Here is a 15,383-nt window from a genome sequence, read left to right on the forward strand (position 1 = left end):
GTTTCAACTTCACTTCTGCACGTGCTGCCCTCTTCATTTGACTAGTTTTGTGTTCGTGTTTGCTTCACTTTGCAACAATAGTTTGCTTGCAGTTTTCAGTGTGTTTTTTTTTTCGTCTCTTCAGTGTTACACTTCTTTTTTTGTGTCTCTGTTTGTTTATGGTTTGGCTGCCATTTACACAACCGATACCGGCGTGTTAGTGAAGACACGCAGTTATGTATGATGGTTTTCGCGCTTTAGTTTTCTTTCCTGCACACATATCTAAATGTCTATCAGCATGATTTATTTCCGACCCCCGGTACCGGGGCGGAATCCGTGTGCTCCGCCGAAGGGTTTGGTCGTCAGGTCACGCTGAAAAGTGAAGCCTTGCGCTACTCCACGTCACGAAACTATTTCATACGCGTTGATACGGATAGTTGACGGGCCGCGGGACTGCTGTCTTTGCAACGCAGTAACTTAGTATACTTCATCCTTCCGGTGCCATTACGCCCGGTTCCACCTTGCTCCAGCGGACGCGGGTTATGCAGTTTTTGGGTGTGTTTGTATCCTCACCATGGTGAGCTTTTCCATTATGGCACTTGTTTTTTTGTTCCTCGTTCGTGTAGCTGTGTTTTCCCACTTCTTGCGCACGCTGCCGATACCGTTTGCCTATCGTTCGATAGGCATTTCGATGCTTTACTTTGTTGTTGATAGTGCAGGCGATTAGATTTCAGCTTTTTTTTTACCCATCGTTTCCATAACCCTACCGTCACCATTTCGCCACGGTTCGAATAACCCTCACACCTAGATGACCTAGATTTTCACTTTTTATGTTGCTGTTTTGTTGATAATTTTTCCCGTCAGTAGGTTGCTCCTAAGCGACCTGGACGTCGGAAGTTTTCCGATGACACTCCGAGGTGATTGTTGCTACGGGCTCGTTCAACCACAAAAGCGGTCTACATTCACTTTCTAAACCACATCGCTGGTACTGAAATCATTGCCGGATTTACTGAAATGTCTTTAATAGAACATCGTAGGTTCAAGCCAGACCGCAGCATTTGCAAATTCAGACGAACAAAAGTGTCATAAAAATTGGAAATTTCGATTATTCAGCTTCAGCATCCTTTCAAGTCAATATTTCTCGATGTCATAGATGATATAGAATCTATTCCCATTCCCTTCAATTTTGAGCACTATTTTCATTCATTCCTACCACTACATCTGCCCAGCCGAATGGACAGCACATGCTTGAATGCGTCTATTTCGATCAAGTTGCCCATTGTGACATAATAAACCATCCACTGTCACGTTTCACCGGCTCATGCAGTCGGTCAGTGAGCGAACTCGTAAAACTGTGCATGTTCCCGCGAGCGACTACGATGACACTGTACGAGCGTCCCACGGGAACGGGGAACCGGGTGCAAGCCGGACCCGCCAACGCGACCCTCAACCGATGTGTGGAAAACGCAAAACTTGCCAAACTACCATCCACGGAACGGCGGGCAATAAATTCTCTTGACCTTTGGATCGTGTGCGCCATGCGTTCTTGCTGGCGTTTGATGTAGCGAGGGACGGCCAAGTTGCGGTGGTTCATTTCATGTCGCAAAGTAGCGTCATTTAGTCTCGGTGTAAGACTTTATTGGAGAGTCTTTTTTGTTTTGGTTCCTTTTGCACCGGTACTGACCACTCCTAGGTCGGGACAATGAAGGCTAGCTACAGTAACGTGCCAGAAGTAGGTGGAATGGGTGTACGTAAAACCGTCTTGTCACGACTATAACAAGAGTTTGATTTCGACGAGTGCCTTTTTTTTTGTTTGTCCACTGTTCCTGCGGTCTAGCTCCTGCCTACCTGTAACCAGCTGTATCCCGAAGCTTTCACCAGCTGTTTGCGCGCACGGGTTTGTGTAAAGGCCTCGCCCGACCGGCACTCGAAGGGTTTGGCCGTCCAAGTTCACCAACACCTTCGCCTTCGGCATAGCGGTTGTTTCATGCCATGCTTTTTTCTTTCGTACCAACTAACACCGCACTTCAACAGAACCCACCAACCACGCACCTAATTGCAGCCAATGGGTCTTTCACTTTTCGTGATCTATTTCCGACCGATTCTATTAATGCGATCGTGGCGGTGACTGCCCGCGGTACGCCTTCGATTAGGCAGCTTGCCTATTCATGCTTGCCTGCTGACAGCATTAGTATATCGTAGTTCCACATCTAAACTTTGACTTTCCATCCTGTTTCCTATCCACTTCCAGCAACGACAACCGCATCGACGGCAGCACAGCGCAGAGCCCTCGAGACCAGTGAAGATGGGACCGGTAGATAAACCGACCACCACCAGCCGCCCACCGTCGGCGGTGCACGTCCGCCGTTCCGCGACGCTAGCACAATGCGCATCGGTCGGTGTAACGATGTGTCTATTGCTTCTCACAGCGTCCGTCGTACAGACAGGTGAGTAATTGCATCAGCGTCACGCAACGCGCACTCAGTGCCTGACTGCCCCGACACCTTCGCGGCCAGGGGTGCGATTTTGAATAGAAATTAGAAATGAGAGTACGGCCGAGAGCTTTCCCGGGGTGAGGCGAGTTCTCATGATGTTTCGTGGCTGCCGCTTCTAATCAGACATACGGCTTGGGCTGCTAATGCAAAACGGACCCGATAAAAGCAACTATAGCGCGCTGCACGTGCTGACCAGGAGCCATTTCGCTGTCGGAGGCAGTAAACAACTTAATTGGGCGTGTGTTTTGTATGTACGCGAATTTGTTAAAAGGTTGTCGAGATATTGGAAAATTGGATTACCGAGCTTTTGTTTCTTTTTTCCTGTAAACAATATTACAATCATTGTATTGGTATAAAAATCGCAAACACGGATTCATATTAGAACCTCAACGCTCGACAAAATTAATCCCAACATCCTTCCAGCGACCATCAAAGGCTAATTTGTGTTTCATCGCATTCGTTTTTGATTTCCTGCTTGCACACCTCTGCGTCACTGTACTGGGGACGGTTTGCTTAACGCACACAACGCAGAATAATTTATATCCTTCAAGCTGCATCAGCCATAACTTACGTGCGGATGAATTATGCTTAATTTGAATGCAATTAACTACGCCGCGTGCACCCGTACCGGATGGGACCATTAGGAATGCGTCATCCTTGGAGGTAAAGGAGCTGCAAGAAGTCTCCAGCAAGAGTTTAATGTTTTTGTTGTGAAGAAATGCACTCATTGCACACGGTCTTTATGGTTTTGCCCAGGTTGTGGAATTTATTTGCAACTCCTCGATTTCCTGAGGAGTTTAGTGTTCCTATTAAAACCAGTGTTTCGAAAGTCTAGAGTAGATGCTTTCTTACTTGAGCAACGAATTGTTGGCTAGCATATGGTGCAAACTGTTCCGTCTGCTGTGACCTTGAACCGGGTGCGTCACAGTACCGGTGCCAAACAAACAAATGGCGCTATAAACAGAAAACGGCCATATTTATGCAGCTTTTTTTTGTCAGGTCCCCCGTGTACCGGCATCCCTAAAGACCGAACAGTCTTTCACACAGCACAACTGCACAAAGCGTTGCTGCCGCTTCTCGATTCCTGGACGAATAACCTTCGCAATAGACCCGATGGCATAGGGCAGGGCTTAATGTGTGTTTGCTAATTACGCTTGCAAGGCACATCCACACGCGCCGACTACTAGCTCTGTCTCCGATGATAATGACCGAACGACGATAGCGATGATGGGTCACAAAATTTGAAACATTGTCACGACCCTATACGAGCGGTGGCAGTACCGCACCCAAGGTTCGGTTAGCACCGCCACAGTACAACGGCACTCCGACGGTAAGGTAAAGGTCACCGGCGGGGATGACTTCCTGTTGCACGGTAGCACGCTGTTAACGATTTGCAGAGTTCAATTCAATCATTTTCGCTGACAGTGCTGATACAGTGCACTGGGAGAGTTAGTTCTTTTTTTTGGAAATTCTGGAGGACAGAATAGTTCCGGGAGTGTGCGGTAGCATCATAATCCTGAAGGTCATACGTGCCATGGTCGGTTGAGGAAGATGCCCTTGGGAAAATGAGGTTCACGAGCACTCGAATCTAAATGCATACCAGAAGAAGCAGGTTGACTCTTACCTCAAATACCTTGTGGACATTCAGCTATTGGACAGGTTACGGATATTCCATCCATTGCTAGTGAGTTAACCAAGGATACGAATTGATCACCAACACGAAGCACAACATCCTGCCTGGAAATACCAGTTGTTATTCATCGTTTGCTTAGCTCGTGTTTAAACCCACGCATCGTTTAATGGATTTGAGAGTAATTCCTAGAGATTCATTGATTCAATGACACGATGCAACGTTGTTATGACGCAGATATGCACAAGTCCGGTGACAACTCTGACTTCTAGAAGTTTGTATCTTAATGCCAGTTGCTGAAGATCGAATGTTACATAGCTATTGTACAGGCAACTCACGTAAATATATTTTTCCAACTCCTTTATGGAGCTCAGTAAATGACATTAAAGTTGCGGTTTGCGACTCGTCTTCTGAGAAAGGAATTAGAACTGAGTTTCTCAAATTGCGCCTTGTAATCAGTGACCACCAGCAAAGAAGTATGAATGAAATAAACCTTGGCAATTACACACACCAATATCATACACCCTAACTACAACGCTACAACAGCTGACCACTGCTGAAATCTGAACCTTCCTCAACAAAACACTGAAACCACCGTGCCGCTTCTTGTTGCATTTTTATTGCCACCTCGTGCAACACCGTCGCCCGCCCAGGAAGACACATCCCGGTGGGCCGACACTGGCCTGGTAACCTTGGTGTATAGGCAAGTAAACCAAGAAGCCAGCTTTCCTATCGCCGCTACTGTAGAAAGAGGAATGCAAATTATGCAAATTTCTACGACTATCTCTAACCGCCCATCAGAGGACGATGACGTCCGGATGTCGCGCACGGTTTTTTGGGGGGCTGACCGCAAGCGGTTGACGCAGGGACGGTTGTGTCTTGGGGTGTCTTGTTTCCGTTTTGCTTGAAAATAAACCCATCGTCACGGTGGATGGAAAGTTCAGCGATTCCGGGAATGCAACCTCTGTGAACTGGCTGTTCAAATTCTAGGATTTTGAAGGTGGGGGCACAAATGCCCCACCAGTTCCATTATCTGGAGGTCAATGTCAGGTGTTGAATAAACGGTACAATTTTGAGCAGGGTTGTATGCAGCTGGACTAATTATTATGCAACTTTTCGATCGATTTCGTCAGGTAACTCAAGCAACTAGAACCCTAAAATGTCATGAAGTAACTCTGATTCGCTAAATTGTGTTTTCTAAACAGTCGATGCTTTGTGTTTGGTTTATTTAAGGCGTAAACAGTAAAGGAAATTTTAAGGTTTTCCCTCTCAAGTTCATAGTCAAGCGGTTAGTTTGAAGTTTTTCATGGCTTCGAATGCGATATTTACACCTCAAACACATGGAGCTGCAAAGTGTAATGCAAAGCTTAAATAAACCTACGTCCCTTGGCATGTGGAATAGCCGCGGGAAAAAAGGATGACGATTGGCGAACATGAATGATGGCTGTTTTACCTTTAGCATGCTCCTACAGATGCTTGCCAGTCTGCAAACGCAGAATGGTCTGCAACGGCCCCCCCCGTCAGGGCGCGAACTTATTGTTATAGGTGATCTCTGATTAATGAGTTTTCAGTCACTCGCCAACGACCTCAGAGGAGTCGTTGTTGAAGAAAATCAATTTCTCTCAAACAAAACGAACCCCCTTTTTCCCTGTTTGCTGTTGCCCTGCAACCCGTATGTGACCCGGAGGTGCTTTTAATGTTGTTCTGTTTGTGCGGTGTGTGTCTTGTGTCATGGGCTCCAACCGTACTATTTGTCATCGTTCACGCGGCGTATTGTTTGCCCGTGCCGGGCCGTGTCGGCCAACCTGGCAGCATCGTCGTTCTTCATGGCCACTCTCTACTAACTTCGTGCGGGAATTGGATGCATTCGACGCGCGAATGCACAAAGCAGAATAACGCTTATGCGCGAATGCGTTAAACCATGGTTTTTGTTTGTCTATTTGCTCGCCCGGCGGATGTTTTTCTTCTTTGGCCAGTGCGAGCTATTAACGGATTTGCCGCTGTACGTTACATCCACTACACCCGGGTAATTGTGGTATGAAATTGTGGGATTTTTTTTGCATTTGAAAAATATTTGATTCCGCTTGCGACATGAGTCGATTTGATTGGACGCAACAATTTTACCGCTGATGTTCTAATTTCCCGTGGAAAATGGTTACTAGGATACGGCTGCAAAGATGCTTTTAAATGTCTAAACTATACAGCACACTTCCCTCGGCTCGGTACTCATTTAGTGACTCTGCAGATATTCAGAATCTTCGAAGTGCTACCGTTACTCGCTAGGAAAGATGATCTCATCGCTCAGATATGTCTGCTAGGTATTCAGAGGCCCTTTTTTCTGACCAATGACACAACTACCGCGACCACGATCGCCGGTAATTGTGATTAGGGAAAATTATAGGTCTTACACCCGGCAGATGCTCGAGTACCAATCAACCCTCGGCAGAACTCTGCTGTCAATGTGTTTTGCTAACCGGATCTTAGACTCCACTTGGGGCACTATTCTTTCCAACCACTCGAACCACACATTCCATACGGGATGACGGGAGTCATTTGCTAATTTTCTAATGTAAGCCCCCTCGCGGAAGTCGCGATATTAAGATCGGCTTTCGTCTCTTTTTTTGTGTGGTCCAACCCGCATGATCAAACACGAGCGAGAGATCGAGACGCGGCAGGAAGACAATAACCGGCTGCTGCGGACTACCTTGCCAAACGAATTGTGAATTAAACACCCGGCTGTGCGTGCTACTGTCGATTAATATGGCAGGTTGGGTTGAGCATGAACACAATAGCTATTTATAAGTAGCAACAGGCACAACATTGCTTCCATCCGATCTGAACACATACGGGTATTGTAAGAGTCATGATACAATGTGAAAGGTGAGAGAGATGCGTGTTCGTGACTAGATCACGTGCTGATATGAAAGCGAAAACAAGTAAAAAAGTTGATCGTCTAATTAGATGATAACAAATTCTAAATCATCGCGTCTACATCTTAATTGATCACAAGTACTGTAAACATAATTACGATAAAGGTAAAATCTTAATAAGGCGCTACCTGTATTCAGGTAGTTGTCCAAATAATCTTAGACTAGTCAATAGAAGTAATTTCTATTTCTCTGATATAATTGATACACTGCAATCTTGAATTCACACCGAGGTGACTTGAGTAGAGAGCACTGAATATCTTTGTACGTGATACACATACGTCTTTGGTCACGCAGATGTATTTTTACAGGAAAATATTAAATAAGCGAAACCGAAAATCGGTTAACGAATATCAAATAATCGGAGTAAAAGAATCAAAATTTTGAAAAACATCGATCATCACACTAAATCCTCTGGTATCTCTTTCATTTTTCTGCAGGACCTGTGATTCGATCACGACGCATGATTCGCGAGATTTACGTAGAAAACTCAGCCGCATCGCCGGCGGTACAGGAAAATACTTCCTCGGAAGTTCCCACCAGCAGTAACAACAACGGTAAGTCACAGTCGTATGCGCTACCACCCAATTCGTTTCCGTCGTGCCGCTAGTGACGGCGGGGAGCGTATCGACACGCTGAATTTGGCTTAATAAAAGTGAAAACTTTCATTAAAATTCCTTCCATCTCTATCTTTCTTTTTCGCTCCTGTGCTTTCTCCACTTCTTTTCATGCCATCTGGGGCCGATTGACCGATCAACAATCACGCTCGACGGCCACAGCGACGGCAAGTGACATGTGCCTATACGATGGTTCCTACATTGAGCGATCAGCGATAGCATGCGAGAAGAAGCACGGTTGCCGTGCGATTCAGAAGACCGGTGAATGCTGCCCGGATTATCAGTGTGGTACGTATGTGAGGGAGAAGGAGCGGAATCGTTAACAAGTTAGCGGGATTTTGGTACGGTACCGAGCCCTTAGCCCTTTACACCAGGGCCATAGAGCATGGCTGTCCATTTTATCAAGATGAACTATATTTATGTTATTAATTGGAGTGTGTTATTAAATAAGCTTTTCTTTGCATCTGCAGAGTGTCAACGAGACGGCAAAACGTACACCAATGGTGAGAAAGTCTTCGACCCGAATACGCCGTGCCGTGCCTGTTATTGCCAGGGTAAGATGAATATTGATTTTAATAAGTAGCGAGGTGATTATTTTCTAAACAATTTTCCCACCTACCGTCATTTACCAGGGGAATATGCGTTTCATCACAATACTTTGCCCATGGGCACTGAATTAACTTGTTATGTTTACACACATCATTGAACATTCATCATTTTTTCTGCTTTGCAGGCGGCGAAATAACCTGCAGTGAGGTGAGCTGCTACAAACGCAACGACTGTGACCCTAAGTACATCCCTGGCCGGTGCTGTCCGGAGTACGATAATTGTCCCCCGCTAGGTAAGTTAGGGGAAGTGCAAACGATTACTCCTAAAACTGGACCCTCCAGGCAGTATGGTCTGCTGCACTTCCAACACATCGCTGAACATCGGAATCAGTCTGAGATGTAAACCCTTTGCTTTTTACAGAAAACTTCAAAATAACTGAGTCCGGCAAGAACACAAAGGATGCAGTTGACACCGGGCGACACGATGAGGAAACGAACGAGGTGAAGGGAAACTATGCAGCCGAGGCGGAAGACCTAGCAGGACTTCAAAAGCAACAAACATCGACAACGACGACGACACTTCCACCTGCCGTTACGCCGTCGATGGCAAACGATAACCCGCTCGGTATCAAGATCAAAGAAATCACTAAAGCGGAAGAGATTCGTCTGACCGACAATCGTCCCAGTGCGGAAGAACAGCAGCAGCAGCAGCAGCAATTGATAGCTAGTCGCGAAACGACCGCCCAACCATCTTCAACGCAAAGTGAGGAGCTCGTGAATCTCGAACACTTAGACGTCAATGTGCCGGACGATGATGGCGAAAATGGCACGAAAATTGTCCGTCACACTGATGGCGACGGGATGCGATCGGATTTCGAAGAGGAGAGGAAGGAGTCCAGTGCAAGCGACGAATCGCTCAAAACTACTTCGGCGGAAAATCGACTAGAATCGAACGAAGCTTCCACCGTTGGTTCGGTGTCATCGACCTTATCCGAATCAGACGAATGGATGGATGTGAAGGAGTTTGCCGACTCGTCCGCCTGGTCTTCAAGTTCGTTCGCTATCAGCACCACCACTCAGGCGCCCTCATTGGCACCCTCAACCAGTGGACCGCCACCACGTGACGAAGAAGTCGTGTCCGAGGGTAACATGAAGCCATCGAAGCAGGATAACGCCCTGCCAGCAGTAGTACAGATTGGCGATAAACTCGTGATTGTAGATCACAACCAGCCCAAACCCATCACCGTGATACAGGTAGAGGAGGTAGAGGGCTTACAGCGAGGGGAGGACGATAGTGTGTACGACCAGGAGATGTACACTGAGCGCAATCTTCCTGCAGCAGTCGAGAGTGGACGAGAGTCATCAAAGAAACTAAAGCTGCACCATTCGGCAGATTTGGAACAGGAAACGCTTTCAACCCAGGCGGATTCTAGCGCGGCTTATGAAACGGTCTACCATTCGGGATCCACGGAACAGGCTGGAGGCGGCTCGTCTGAGGAGATTTTTGAAACGCAACTGTACACCGAAGGACCGGACGATGCCGCTGTTTCGGTGGAACGAAACGATACACAGCAGGGAGAACCATTGTCCGTGAGCAGGGAAGAGTTTCTTCACATGGGAGACTCCCAGGAACCAGCAAAGATTCAGCAGGAGGAAGAACACACGACTGCAAGTACTGCCGTCATTGGATCCAGTACGTCCTACAGCAGCATCGAGGAGGGCAGTACAACAATGTCCGATCTTCCAGTTTCCCTGAGCTCCGAAGCGTCAGGCGATGAGATGATCTACGATACACATTTTTACACCGAAGGACCAAACACATCTTCGGAGGATCATGGACCAACGCTAGGAACCGGTTCGGAAGAATCTTCAACTGCTGGTTACATCCCGCGTCATCCCGCTCCCGTAGCGGACGAATTGGCTCCTCAGCACGAAACCTACATTGAGGATAACGAGCATGAACTCATCCACCCGGGATTCCAGCCTATCCCGGAAGATTTCAGTCTACCCCAACTTGACCAACCGGCCATGGAAATGGAAATGGAACATCATGCTGCATCGCCAAAAGAGGCACCAGCGAAGCAGGAAAAAATTCTCTCAGAAGTGCTAGATTTGAAGCGCAACATGACCTCCACAACTTCGACTCCAATGAGCAGCTCGGAGTCTTCCAATGTGGAAGGCGTTCCGTCAAGTCAGGAGGAAACGTCCAACTCTCCCGCTTGGTTGAAGGAAGATCCTCAGCCTCAGCTGAGATCACCTGGCGAACCACTACTAATTCCCGAGTGGGAACGGAAGAACAGTACGGGCAGCAGTGGCAATAGCTCCTCGGAGGAAGAACTGGATCAGGAGGCCAGTGGAGCCGGTAGTGCACCCAGTGATTTCCAAATGCTTAAGATGGGATCGGAAGAGTACGTAGACGCTGGTGAGGGCAGTGGGTCTGTACCTTCAACACCTACCACTACATCGGCAAAGACATCAATGGCCGAAAACCGTTCGGAAGAAGAAGTGGACGAAGGTAAGGTGAAGGAACCAATATCTAGTGGATTGGAATTAGGCTCTGCGGCGAATTCTCTGCTCGATATCGATTCTCCAGCCTCGACAAACGCGACAGACGACCAGTCGGACAGTGTCAAGCATAATCCAAAGAACGACGTGGAGAGTTTGAAGTATGATGAAGACGAAAACAATGCCACTGCGGAAGAAGCCATCCCGAAGAAGGTACAGCAACTGGAACCAAGTGAGCGAGAAGTGACTGGCGGTGTACATGCGCCCACGCTGACTAGCGTCTGAGTGCGATGTACCCAAATCAGCGGCAATGCAGGCCATGCAAACACAAAAATCTTGGTGCCAGTTTAACATTCCCTCTTGTAACACAGTGACGCTCCTCAAACTTGGTAAGGAGCACCGACTGCTGGCTGGTGTATCTGGTAGTATTTCTGCTCCAACGTGCAGACGTGCCATCAAATTGTAGATTTCCTCTAAAACGGCAAAGCACATTCACCTCAAACATCGAGTTGTACGGGAAGGGATAGAATGTAAATCTGAAACAAAATACGCTCTTTATCCGTTTGGCCCTTTGCAAGCCTGTATGTACAGTCTTGTGTGGTGGGTTCAAATTGTTTAACGTACAACATTTTGAATATCTTGTGCAAATTATTTATTCCCGCACCACACATTGTTCCATTTGTCGTTCTTCTATGCAGTGCTTATGGCAATGGTTTGCATAAGATCGTGCTCCGGTGAATGGTACGTCAAACCGAGACGTACTGTAGATAGTGTAAGACATTATTTTATCAATGTCCACATCGGTGCCTCGTATCGGTGATGACAGTGGTAACGAAACAGAGATCGTTCTGTAGAACAGCCAGGTATGTGATAAGCGTGACGAAGGATCGGATAAGAGTTGTTGGAAGCGTTCCGTTTTGTTTTCCGTAGCCATGCATACCGGTTTTACTTTACATTTAAGAGACTGTTGTGTTAGGCGTTAGCAAGTACGTATTTATTAATTGTCATGCTATTTATATACCGCCGGTCCCGTTTCATCAACATTCATCCTGCCACGGCCATTTCCACTCACAGCAGTGGGTGGACCACAAATTTCCTTTAAACAGTTCTCCTAGGGGCTTCTCCGTGAGCAGATCGGAGCAGGAGCGAATTTCATAGACTTAAGGCTAAACTTTAGAGCAAATGATACGTGAAATCAGAAGTCATATCTTAATCTAACTGGTAGTCTCTCTGTGGGGAACGAATGGTAAGTTAGTAAAGCGATGGATCGAATGTTTCTCTCTGTTGCCTTATGCATGTATGTATGCAAAGGGTGAATGTTGCTGGCGCTGATGCTACTTCGATGAACAGTCCATGCAATTGAGGAATCATATAGACAATTTCCAGTAAAATTGGAACGGAAGTTAGTGATGAAGCATTTTTTTTTATTCTGAAAAAAGAAAACATTTCAATTAAACAAATTTTTCTAGTTTCTGGAGCATATAATATAAATTGAAGTAAAATTACATATTACAATTTCAAGTATAGTTATTATCATTAGTGCGTAAAAAAGAGGTATCTGTTGAGTGGTAAAGGAACTACATGCAGTAAATAAGCCTAAGAGCATTGTAGTGTAGACGAAGGGTAGCTAGATAGTGAAATTAGCATTATTCAAACAAACTGTAAAAACAATCTATGGCTACATGCGGAATGGAATAAATATTTCTATGACAAGGTATGACACCTATTCAAAAAGAAAAGAAATAAAACACTGTTTTAATCCACAACATTAGAAGTTAAATTGAGAAAAATAAGGGTATTCAAATTGTTAAAGAGCCCAAACGCCACATTAAGACCAGACGCCATACGACCCAAACGCCACATTATAATGTGGCGTTTGGGCCAATTACAGGCATTGCATACTTTTAGGCGTTTTCCTTCGTTGAAGAAAGTTCGTCGCTTATAAATTATGTCCAAGTCTTTCGTTTGCACTTGATTTCTAACAGAAGAATCACTGCGTAAACCAGTCATTTTGGCAATTAATTCGTTACTTTTGCCGTAGAGATTATTTTAAATGCATAGAAGAACATGTTTTAATGTTGGCGGTGTATTTTTTTCGTAATTATATTTTTATGATCGAGCGAAAATAACATTAACGCATCTACATTTATCCCTGAAAAATGACCTTAGATGAAATGCATTACACAGTGCTCATCAAATGTTTTCGCTCCAGCCGGAGGACGAAATAAATTTGACCGAAATGATCTACCCAACGTCGGCTGATGACGCCCGCTACATTATCTTTTGGGCCTGGCGTCTGTCCACAAAAGGGTAGCTGAAAACTCTTCAGCAACCACTAACGGCACTCCATCCGCCCGGTAGGAAACCGTGACTTCCGAACTTCAGTCGCACAGTCGCACGGCACCCGTCGAACCAAACCATGAAACGCTACCCTTCGAGCGGAAGGCCGTGCCTTGGGTGGGAAAAATGAGAGTGAAAGTTGACAGTTTATCACTTTTTGGATCGTGATCGAGGTACGCGATCGATCGCAGGGAGCTCGAGCGATAGGGCAACTAACACATTCAAGCAGGTTGTGGGGGGGGGGGGGGGGGGGGGGGGGGGGAAGGAAAATGAGAACGTGTGAGTGTTTTTCAACGCTGTCGAAGCATTTCCAGCAGCACGCGCCATATTTACGCGGTACGCATGCACCAACCAGTACATGCAGCGATGGGATTGCTTTGATGCTCCTCATATCCGTCGGCGCTCAATAGGCAAATCGTGACGTTTCGCTTATGTACGGGGTAGCGATCGGTGGTGTTTCGCTTTCATTCAATCGCGCCTTCGCTTCCGTTCCCGCGCAGCGATTGATTTGCCGTACCGTACAATTTCTGCGAGCTTTAATGCACGTTGCGTCCCATTTCTTTGCTTTGTGCCCCGTTGTTCCGTTGCGGTAATTGTGAACGCAGGGGAAGTATCGCAAACAGTTGCTTATAGGTTTCGGTGGCGATTGCGTATTATTTTAACAGTCATTTTTTTTCTTCCTCTGCTCAACGTCCGCCACTGAGATTATGCAACGGCCTGCCACCAATTTGGCCCGCAAGCCACTTTAATGAGGGCTAATACTACCCGAACGCAGTGCCCATTTCTTCGCTGCGCTTTTGAAGGTCAATTACAAAGATAAGCAGTTTTTGGTTGATCCACGTCGATCGATCTTTTTTGTTCGATTGGTGTTCATGGCATTAGGAGAAAACTGGACGCGATGCAGTGTAATAAAATTTCGAACATCCAACAGAAGATGATTTCTATCAAGCTATATAACCGGTCTTGACTGAGCTTTAGAGAATTGCCACAAAGAACAGGTAAACGTCTGCAGCTGACCACCAGCAGTCTAAATGCAGGCTGAACGTATCCTAATCTTACACATTTGATGGCATCCGTCAGCATGGTTTGGGTAGTTTATTTATACTTCCAATCAAAGAACATTGATTGGCAAACTTTGACTTTGAACTCAAACTTTGAAGATGACACAATCTATGGAGCGCTGCTTTGTGTGGTACATCGGGCTTCTAGCTTTTGGCGCTCCATATAAAAATTCTTCCAAAACCTGTTTACGAGTAGGAAGCAACCAGGTAAAGTGTTTGCCTGTAGTTCCAAATTTAACTCCAGATGGTGTTAGCCTTGATTTCCGATGAAATAAGAACGGTGCGCGATGCTAGGAGCGAAGAAAACTGTCCGAGAAGTGCTGAGTATCCATGTTTGACAGATATTTAAATGATAATAACATGCAAAATTCAATAGCTTCCATCCACAACACGCCCAGTCTGATTCAAAATTTCGTCCGATCCTTGCCTCGTTAACACAGGAGAGAATATTTGATTGTTGGCAAATGCAAGTCAGCCATTGGGAGGGATGGAATGGAAAATGAACAATCAAAATGGTAGTTTGAAAAAAAAGGATATCTTGAGAAGCACTCTCTAATTCCACACCCATCATGCATAGAAATAGATGATGTCACGTAGCAAGTGTTTGTTTACTTGCCGTGTATATGAGCGCTACTCTTCCGGAACAAGTCAACATCTTCGCACACCATAACGAGTTCCAGCGATAAATCATCAAGAACGTTGATCCCTACACACCACACTCACAGGGAAACGCTCAGATAAAGACGATCCTCCCAGCGGACGGCTTCGAATCGCTTTGCAGACATTCCAGAACTACAAAGCAGCGGGAAGGGAAGAACGATGAACGTTTTCGATGGAATATTTTAATTTCAGATATTTTACATCCTGCGGACCAATAAACTTTGTGCATAAGCTAACATGCAAAAAAAGGAAGATGCTGACAGGGAAAAAAATCCAGTACCCCAACAGGTTCATCGCTCAGTTCCTCTTCTTGCTCGCCACCCTAGCGCAAGACGATCGCTTCCCAAAAAGACGTACCGCGAAGTATCTAAGTCTGCGCCAAGGAGCTGCGCAGGAAAACAAGAAAAAAAAACAACATCAGCAAGGTTGAAAAAATCCACCAATGGAGCCAACCGAAGCATGTTGGTGTGGCAGCGTTGGGTTTTCATTTAAAAATCTCATCAATAAATGGTGCAAACAACAGTGGAACCCAAAAAAAACCACAAAAAGACAAACAACCTAAAACTCGCTCTAAATAGTCGTTTTTTTTTGCCTGTCCGCTTCTGCTGCTTTCGAATATTC

The 15,383-nt window shown here is 45.9% G+C and overlaps 1 protein-coding gene across 1 annotated transcript; it reads left to right on the top strand.

Annotated features, from left to right (window-relative positions):
- Window positions 1-2,284: 2,284 nt before the first annotated feature.
- LOC128714654 (uncharacterized) lies at window positions 2,285-10,986 on the top strand. Its single transcript, XM_053809529.1, has 6 exons — window positions 2,285-2,426; window positions 7,472-7,588; window positions 7,811-7,936; window positions 8,119-8,202; window positions 8,382-8,489; window positions 8,618-10,986. Exons 1-6 carry the CDS (start codon window positions 2,285-2,287, stop codon window positions 10,984-10,986), a joined length of 2,946 nt encoding a protein of 981 aa, XP_053665504.1.
- The last annotated feature ends 4,397 nt before the right edge of the window (window positions 10,987-15,383 follow it).

The sequence above is a fragment of the Anopheles marshallii genome, chromosome 3 (genome assembly GCF_943734725.1).
Source record: "Anopheles marshallii chromosome 3, idAnoMarsDA_429_01, whole genome shotgun sequence".
Lineage (NCBI taxonomy): Eukaryota > Metazoa > Arthropoda > Insecta > Diptera > Culicidae > Anopheles > Anopheles marshallii.